This window comes from Talpa occidentalis, unplaced genomic scaffold (assembly GCF_014898055.3).
Source record: "Talpa occidentalis isolate TD23 unplaced genomic scaffold, MPIMG_talOcc4v2.1 talOcc4.12, whole genome shotgun sequence".
Taxonomy (NCBI): domain Eukaryota; kingdom Metazoa; phylum Chordata; class Mammalia; order Eulipotyphla; family Talpidae; genus Talpa; species Talpa occidentalis.
This window is the reverse complement of record NW_023601212.1, coordinates 101,946,198-101,955,009: the sequence shown is the minus strand read 5'-3', so window position 1 is coordinate 101,955,009 and position 8,812 is coordinate 101,946,198. Positions and strand designations below refer to the sequence as shown.

At 53.8% G+C, this 8,812-nt stretch overlaps 1 protein-coding gene across 1 annotated transcript; it reads left to right on the top strand.

Moving 5' to 3' along the window:
* Nucleotides 1-291: 291 nt before the first annotated feature.
* Nucleotides 292-7,267, top strand: ZNF263 (zinc finger protein 263). Its single transcript, XM_037507727.2, has 6 exons — nt 292-938; nt 1,767-1,947; nt 2,375-2,448; nt 2,737-2,863; nt 4,325-4,441; nt 4,930-7,267. The coding sequence occupies exons 1-6, from the start codon at nt 552-554 to the stop codon at nt 6,096-6,098; spliced, it is 2,055 nt and encodes a 684-aa protein (XP_037363624.1). The 5' UTR covers nt 292-551; the 3' UTR covers nt 6,099-7,267.
* The last annotated feature ends 1,545 nt before the right edge of the window (nt 7,268-8,812 follow it).

The window sequence follows — 8,812 nt, the reverse complement described above, 5'->3', positions numbered from 1 at the left end:
CGGCCCAACCCGCGCCGCCGCACGCCTCGGGCGGCTTTTCACGAATGCGCCCGCGGCCGCGCGCGGGCCTCTGGGGGCGCGGACCGCCCCGGTAGCCCCGCCTCTCGTCCCGCCCCTGCAGGCAAATCTTCCTTCTGGTTGGCCGGCGTTGAGTCTGTGACGGCCCCTGGCCCAATGGGCGCTGGGGAGCGCCGAACGCGACCCGGAAGTCGGTCCCGAGCAGGCGCCGTTGGCCGCGGACGCCGGACCGCGCGCTGAGGCTTCCGGCGTGGGACGGGGCGCCGGTCCTGCGTGAGTCGGTGAAGAGGGCGAAGCGCGGCGCTCAGTCCCGCCTCGGGGAGGTTCTGGCGAGGGCGGGCCGGGGGGCCGGCACGGTGGCGCCCAGGACCGGCTGAGGCCCAGGCGCCGAGCCGCTGCGCCCGGGCTGGACGGTGCTCCTCGGCCGGGACTTGGCGCCTCGGGGCCCCGCTCCCGCCGACGCCGGCCCCCGGCGCGGGCCTCCCGGGCGGGCGCTGCAGCCTCCGGCGCCGCGGCGCCCCGGGGGCCTGGCGATGGCGTCGGGCCCGGCCTCCCAGGACCGGGAGGGGCTCCTGATAGTGAAACTGGAGGAGGACTGCGCCTGGAGCCAGGAGCTGCCCCCGCCTGAGCCCGGGCCCAGCCCCGAGGCCTCCCACCTGCGCTTCAGACGGTTCCGCTTCCAAGAGGCCGCCGGGCCCCGGGAAGCCCTCAGCCGGCTCCAGGAGCTGTGTCATGGGTGGCTGCGGCCTGAGATGCGCACCAAGGAGCAGATCCTGGAGCTGCTGGTGCTGGAGCAGTTCCTGACCATCCTGCCCCAGGAGATCCAGAGCAGGGTGCAGGAGCTGCGTCCGGAGAGCGGCGAGGAAGCGGTGTCCCTGGTGGAGGACATGCAGAGAGAGCTGGGGAGACTGAGGCAGCAGGTGAGAAGGGGAAAGCCGTTGAATCTGTTTTGTTTGACCCCGTGGACTGGGACATCCTGCAGGCCAGGTCCCTGTAAGAACTGACTTCGTTGCCTTGAGTTGACCTCACGTGGGCCTTGTGGTTTACCAGGGACTCCTCCAGACTGTCCGCGGACGGACAGAATGAGCAGCGAAGAGTCCCTTGTTTCCACATGGAGGCGGAGGCTCTTAGTTCACAGGGCTCAAGTCCTCCGGTTCCATGCAAGGCTTGTGATTTGACCAAGTTACTTCATCTTTTTGGGCTTCAGATTCGCCAGTGGTGGAAGAAGAATGAGAAATACCTTTCAAGCGGTTACTTTGCGAGCCCGAGGGAATGCGGTAGTTAGTAATCAGGCCCGGGGTCTAGCTCGTGCCAGGGAGCTGTTACTGTTAGGTTGGGATCAGCAGTCTCGCCTCACAGAGCTGGATCAAATTAATCCTGAACTTAGAAAAACAGTTTGACACTGAGGCTCTGAGGGCACTTGCCTCCAGGACCACTTAAGCTTACGCAGTAGTGAGGAGTGGAACATCTAGAAACAGAAAAGATGGAGGAAAGCAAGGGGGAGTGAGGAGTAGCAGAGGAACTACCGGCACTAGGAGCACCCCTTCCCCTGCCTCCCTTCCCAGCGCCCTAGCACGCACATGTAGGGGGGGATCAGAAAGGTCTGTTGTGTAAAACATCCTCCTCTGTTGCTGGATCACGGGGACCCACAAGCGGTTCTCTGTTGCAGGCTTGCCTCAGAACCCTGTACTAACTTCCCTTCCCGCCAGGCCCTGTTGTGATGATGAGTGATGTGGGTTGGTTCCCAGGTCACAAACCATGGGCGGGGAACAGAAGTGCTTTTGGAGGAGCCTTTGCCTCTGGAAACAGCACGAGAGTCACCGAGCTTCAAGCTGGAGCCAATGGAGACTGAGCGAAGCCCTGGCCCCAGGCTGCAGGAGCTGCTAGGCCCCAGCCCCCAAAGGGACCCCCAGGCTGTAAAGGAGAGGGGTGAGGACCAGTTACTTGGGCAGGTGGGTGGGAAGAGGGGCTTTGGAGCACCACTGCCCAGGAGAGGCAATTTCTGACCTCAGGGTTCCCGGTATAGAGTGAAGCACCTGGTGGTTTGGATTCTTGAGGGGTGGGGGGAGGGTGCGGGGTTCTAGTAAACCCCTTTATGTGCAGAACAGATACTTTCAGGGCTGGATGAGTGAGGGGGCCTGAATGCTGCTGCAGCAGGGGAAACTGCTGGTATGCCTTTGCCCAGCACTGCGTGGCCTGTCGTTTCGGATATCCTTTAGGCCTTTGTCACCTTCTGTTCAGTGTTCTGTCCTCAGAGTAGCGGCTGGGTGTTGAGGAATAGATACTGTAGTGGAATAATCTCTGGGTTGCCAAGAATTAGGGGTGCCATTCTCATCCTGATTTCTGTTACCTTTAGCATTATCTGCTCCCTGGCTTTCTCTTTTTCCTCCTGAAGGGAACATGGAAGACAAGGAGATGACTGGGCCCCAGGTGATATGGACGTTCCCATTGTCTCCCCACCTTAACCGCCCCCCCACCCCTTTGCGCTTGTGGGAGCAGGGTCCTTCTTCCACTTGGAGAAGATCCTTTCTCCCTTACTGCATGCATCTCCCCTGCCTTCTTTGTCGCCTCCACACCTCCCTGGCAGTCTTCTTCTCCGTGAAACTGTCCTCAGTACCCCACCTCTCCCCAGCCCCACATTTTGCCCCTTTAATCCTTGATTCTGCTTGAATTGTTCTTGGTGCCTCAAGCTCTAAAGGAGATCTTGTGCTGTTTCAGTTGCCCGAGAGCTTAGAGGACGTGGCCATGCACATCTCCCAGGAGGAGTGGGGCCTTCGGGAGCCTAGTAGGAGGGCCCTCTCCCGGGACCCAGTGCGGGAGAGTTTTGAGAGTGTGGACACAATGGGTAAGGATTTTTCTTCTAGGATGAAAGACTAAGCCATTTCTGATCAGGGTCCTGTCCCCTGAGACACTGCCCACATTTGCCACAAGACCTCCCTTTGTCTCAGGCCCCCTGGACCAGCATTAGATACAGATCTGCCAGGTGGTGGCATAGTTGACATGTTTAATGACTTCCATCTGCCAGCTCTCCCCCTCCATCACCTCCAGGCACACACATTCAGTGTCCCAGATTGCTGTGGGCTCTGCCATTTTGATGCCTTGCCATTTTGATGGTGCTTATTCTGTCTTCATTTATGTTTTCTATATTTCATTAGTATTTCTAGGCCTTTCCACAAAGACACAAAAATTCAGGAATGCTAGCATCAGCATTCTTGCTTATCAGTTAACCTGTTCCTTTAAAATTCAGGAAGTAGAATTGGGGGAATTTAAAAATGACATATATATCCGGAACAAACTTAATAAATTAAATGCAGGAGTGTGTTGAAATATTATGCAGAGATTAAAAGTGAGATCTATGAAATATGACAAAAAACTGGTAGTTAGATTTAGGTTGTGTGTATACAACTGTTATGCAGTTCTTTCAACCTTTATATATATATATATATATATATATATATATATATATATATATATGAAAGTTCTCATAAAAAGTTGGGGAAAGTCCTCAGCAACATGCAACAAGAGTCTATGGTGCAATTATAGGTAACACACATAGCAAAAGAGCCATATTGCACATCCCCTTCCCCCGCCCCCCCTTATACCTCAGGCTTTCAGAAAGAGAAGCACAGCTGTCGTTGGGGGTTTTTTTGGTTTCATTTTTATTTTTTGTTCTTTTTTGGTGGCGGAGAGGGAGACGCGTAGCTGCTGATTCATTTGCACTAATATTGAACTGGGCTCTTTGTCTGGTTTGGTTCCTGCCATGGAGTCCTTGCTGGTGCCCTGAGCACAGCCTGTGAGCAGTGCTAAGTAGGAAAAGAAGTTCAGACCATAGGTTCCAGCGGCTCTGTTCACGATCCATCTTTGCTGGAGTTGGAGTGAGGTTTTTGGTTTGTTTTACAGTAGCTCAGAAATGACACTTGCGTTGTAGCCAAGAGCACAGGCCTGACTGTCCGTCACACTGTTTCCTCCTGGAGTCACAGTTCCTTTATAATAGTAAACTGATTTCTTCAAGAACTGTGTCTGCTGGAGAGTAGTTTTGACTACAGAAGTAGACGTTTTCACTTCAAAGAACAGCCCAAGGACAGCTGCAAAAGTGTGAAAGGAGCAAGGCGTGGTCTCCCGGGCTTCCTGCTTTAGGAGCAAACATGGGGAATGGTTTCTTATATATGCCAAGCACTTGTCAGAATTATTGCAGAATTATTCTGTCCTCACCCGTGGGCTGGGCTGGGACTAAGACTATCTTTGTTTTCTCTGCCGGGGAGAGGAAACCGATGGTACAGAAATCTGTTTCTTTTGTTGTGAACAGAGTCTCAGGTTCCCGATCAGGAGGCCCCAAGTATCCAGGTAGAACAAAGAGGAAAAACATGGGATCCCAGTGTTCAGACTTGCAAGGAGGGCCTGAGCCCCAGAAGCCCTGCTCCAGGTAAGGACGGAAGAGGAGCAGCTTGCCCAGCAAGCCTCCCGGTGTGGAAGTGAAACACAATAGTTCGGGCATGGGGTTCTCCATCACTGCTGCCAGAGAGGGGCACTGCTTCCTGTGTCCTCATTGCTGCTCTGACCCCAGCGAGACAGGTGAGGCACCCACAGTGCGAAATGTAAGGAAGCACCTTCCCGCCTCGTCCCACTCTCCTCCATCCACTCACTCCTGAAGACTCAAAAGCCAGAGGCTTGGTTGAAGAGGGGGGTGGGGAGGGCGCCTACGAGGGAACTCTCAAGCCTGGTCTGAGCTAATTCTCAAGCAGTTACCCCGACCCTTATCCAAATGCCTCTCTTGAATACTCTGTCCACATGGAGCAGATGGGAAACGGGTAGAAGCAGGCCTTCTGAGCCACAGGCAGTGGTAGACACATGGGGTTTCCTTTTCTCCATTGTAGAAATGATACAGGGGTTTGGTTTCTCTCGTTCTACCAGGGGAACAGAAATTTGAAAACCAGGAAGAAAGTGCTCAGTCCATTCCCCTTGAGAGTGTCCATCCTCAGGCGCTGCTCCCTGGCCAAGCCAGAGGGGAGGTGCCCTGGAGTCCTGAGCAGGGAAGGCCTCGGGATAGGGCAGATGGACATTGGGAGCCTCCTCCAGAGGATCGGATGGAGCAGACTTTAGCGGGGACCACAAGTTGTAAAGAACTGGGGCGATCAAAGGAACTGCAGCCGAAGAAACTCCATTTATGTCCCTTGTGTGGCAAAAATTTCTCAAATAACTCAAACCTTATCAGGCACCAGAGAATACATGCAGCAGAAAGACTGTGTGTGGGTGTGGAGTGCAATGACATCTTCGGCGGGAACCCGCACTTTCTATCACTGCACAGAGCACACTTGGCAGAGGAGGCCCATAAGTGCCTTGAATGTGGAAAAAGTTTCAGTCAGAACACACACCTGACTCGCCATCAGCGCACCCACACGGGTGAGAAGCCCTATCAGTGTAATGTATGTGGAAAAAGCTTTTCTTGCAACTCCAACCTCCACAGGCACCAGAGGACACACACAGGTGAAAAACCGTACAAGTGCCCAGAGTGTGGGGAGATATTTGCTCATAGTTCCAACCTCCTTCGGCACCAGAGAATTCACACAGGAGAGAGGCCCTATAAATGTGCTGAGTGTGGAAAGAGTTTCTCTCGTAGCTCACACCTCGTCATACATGAAAGAACTCATGAGAAAGAGCGACTTCACCCCTTCCCTGAGTGTCGGGAAGCAGTGAATGACAGCTCCCCTTTCCTTTCGCATCATGGCGCTCACAAGGCAGAGAAGAAACTCTTTGAATGTTTGACTTGTGGGAAAAGCTTCCGGCAGGGAATGCACCTCACCAGACATCAGAGAACGCACACTGGAGAGAAACCATACAAATGCACCCTTTGCGGGGAAAACTTCTCGCATAGGTCCAACTTAATCAGGCACCAGAGAATTCACACGGGAGAGAAGCCCTATACCTGTCATGAGTGTGGAGATAGTTTCTCGCACAGCTCCAATCGGATTCGTCACCTAAGAACCCACACAGGAGAGCGGCCCTATAAATGTGCCCAGTGTGGAGAAAGCTTTTCTCGGAGTTCACGCCTTATGAGTCATCAGAGAACTCACACCGGGTAAACCACGGGGTCTGTCTTTGCTGCGGAGAAGGTGGCATAGCCAGAGCGCCCTAGTGTTACGAGCAAGTATTCCGTGACCAAGTGACCTCTGTGTCTTTAGGGTCACGGCTGTAAAGAGGAAAGGGGGTCATTGTGAGGGAGGTGTGGAGGCAGCAGAGGATTCCATCACGCTAAAGAGGAATCTGGCTGAACTAAAGCGGATGGCAAGCCTCTGGGGTGACCTGCTTGGGGCACGGTTCTTGGGTGTCTCTCCTGAATCAGGGCACGCGCACCCCTCGGTGCATTTAGCCAGTTGTGATTTGGCGCCTCACTGTGTCCGGTCTGTCCAGCAACTCTGGGACTCGTGTGACCTCTCCGCTGCTGCTTCCTCACTTGGGACGGTCAGCAGGAGCAAATGGGCTCCTGAGCCCCTTGACGCCAAAGACGAGGGCAGAGTCTCGGGGAGCCAGCTGGAGAGCAGCAGAAGGCTGGTGGTGAGTTGCAGCACTTCCCAAACACTGCTGGGAAGCCTCCAGCACCCCTTAGTGGCCTGACAAGGGCTGATTGGCAGGCCTTGCGTGTAGGTGTCACCTCAGACAAAAGGGGCCCAGAGACCTGGGAATAGCAAGGTGAAGATTTCCAGGACTCGGCAGAGGGAAGAGTGACTCATTCTGTCCTTCTGTCCTTTGCGGAGACCGAGCCTCCCAAACACCCCCCCCCCCCCCCGGCAGAGAAAGATAAGGAGGATGTTAGAGTCTTCCATGAAGGGGTTCCATGAAAGGTGTATTCCCTGGGAGACTTTGAAAATGTGGAACTAGGGGAATTAGGGGTCACACCTTTCCCTGTGGAGGTACGTCTGGACGGTAATAAATATCTTCAGGAAAAAGTGTGCGCGTCCTCATTGATGGTCTTGGTCTCCCCTGCCGATCTGTCTCTTGTCTGTTTTGTTCCGAAGACCTGCTTATTCCATGGCCTACCTGGGTTGGTTAGGAAGATTCTGATGAAGGTGGCAGCTGGCAGGCAGACTGGTGGCCCTGGCCAGTGTCAGGCTGGGGCTGCTGCTTTGTAAGAGTCAAGCCCGTGGCTGCGGATCGTTCACGAGACCTCTCTGACGGCGGGATTCGGCAGTAAACGCGTCTTTGGTTCTTCGTTCAGATTCTTTTTTTTTTTTTTTTAATTTATTTTAATTTATTTTTTATAGAGGCATGTTTTATTTGTTTGTTTGTTTATACATGCACTGGGTACAGTCAGAAGCGCGGGAGGGTGAGAGAATTCACCAGAGCCAGAGCGGGGAGCAGAGCAGGCAGAAGGACCGAAGGACACTGCTGAGGGGAGCAGCGGGCGGCAGGAGAGGTCTGCGCGCCATGTGGGACCCTCCTCCGGTGGCCGGGGAGCAGCCGGGGATCGAACCGGCGCCGCAGAGGCCACGGGCAGCTTCGCAACCCAGCGCTCAACCGCTGCACCACCAGGGAGGCCCTTCGTTCAGATTCTTTACTTTTGTGGAATGGTTGAGCGAAGACCTGGCTCTTCAGAGACAGGGTATTTTGGTTTTGCAAATGGTTCCTAGGAAAAATGGTTCTACTATAATGTAATTATTGATCATGACCGTTGGGAAGTTTAGGGAGGAGAGCGAAATCATTAGGGGAAGTCAGGATATTTTAGAATGGGGAACAGGACTAGCGTTTCTAGCAGAATGTCTGGGAAAGTGGTCAGATGGCCAGGAACTACTCCAGGAGCAGGAAATCCTGTCAGGAAAAAACCAGATCTCTGATTTTTGGGAAGGAACAGATGAAACATTCCATTGCCAACCACCTATCAGAGGCAGCAGTTTTGAGTGAAACAACTTCCTACCTTCCCTTAGAAGCCTTATGTCTACCCTGCCTCCACTCAGTGGGAGTTTCTCCATGCTTTTCTGAGCCAATTTTTAAAGGTCTTACTATTTCATTTTTCTTTCTTTCTCTTACCCACTTGTTCAGAGAAAGGGTGCTGGTGATGCTGGATTCAGGGGCAGGAAGAGGGGGAAGGGTTAGGACACACAGGACCAGTGGTGTCAAGTGGGTGTTACTGTCTCGGGTAAGTTGGCAGTTTATGTGGATCCCACAAGAATGTAAAGCACCCCCCTCCATCATGACCCCCATAGTATCATCCGTGCAGACCTGTGATTGGGTCCAATTGGTGCTGCTCCCATTTGGAGCCTTGGAGCTTGAAGCTAGAGCAGAGGGACCTCCAGGTGTTCACTGCAGACCTGAAGAGGCTTTGCAGGGTGAGCCTTTACTCTGTCCTCAGTCTAGCTCCCCATGTGGCAATTTGCATATGCGTGGCTGTTCTCAGCCTCCTTTCAATGAGATGATGTCACAAAATAGTGCATGTAAAACACTGCTCAGCACCTGGCACATTTGAGGGCATCAGAACATCAGCAGGCCAATAGCGATGGAAGGCTGCCTTCCTTCTCAGTCCCTGGCATGGGGCTTAGCATAAGACTCCACAGGCAGGGGTCTCCCTGGTGGCACAAGGGGTTAAGACGCAATCTATGAGGCTGTCTACAGCCTCTGCAGCACGAGTTCGATCCCTGGCCAGGGAACAACCCACATGGCGCAGCAGACCTCTCCTGTCTTGCCCGCTGTTCCCCTCAGCAGTGTGTTTCAGTCAGTCTGCCTGTTCTGTTCCCCGCTCTGTCTCTGGTGAATCCTCTCACCAACCCCCCCCAACAACTCTGGCCTGTACCCCAGTTCCTGT

Excerpts from the sequence above, each read along its gene's own strand:
- ZNF263 (XM_037507727.2), top strand. The coding sequence starts at position 552 with ATGGCGTCGGGCCCGGCCTCCCAGGACCGGGAGGGGCTCCTGATAGTG. Across the intron at positions 2,449-2,736 it reads AGGAGATGACTGGGCCCCAG|TTGCCCGAGAGCTTAGAGGA; the intron begins GTGATATGGACG and ends GTGCTGTTTCAG. Across the intron at positions 2,864-4,324 it reads TGAGAGTGTGGACACAATGG|AGTCTCAGGTTCCCGATCAG; the intron begins GTAAGGATTTTT and ends TGTTGTGAACAG.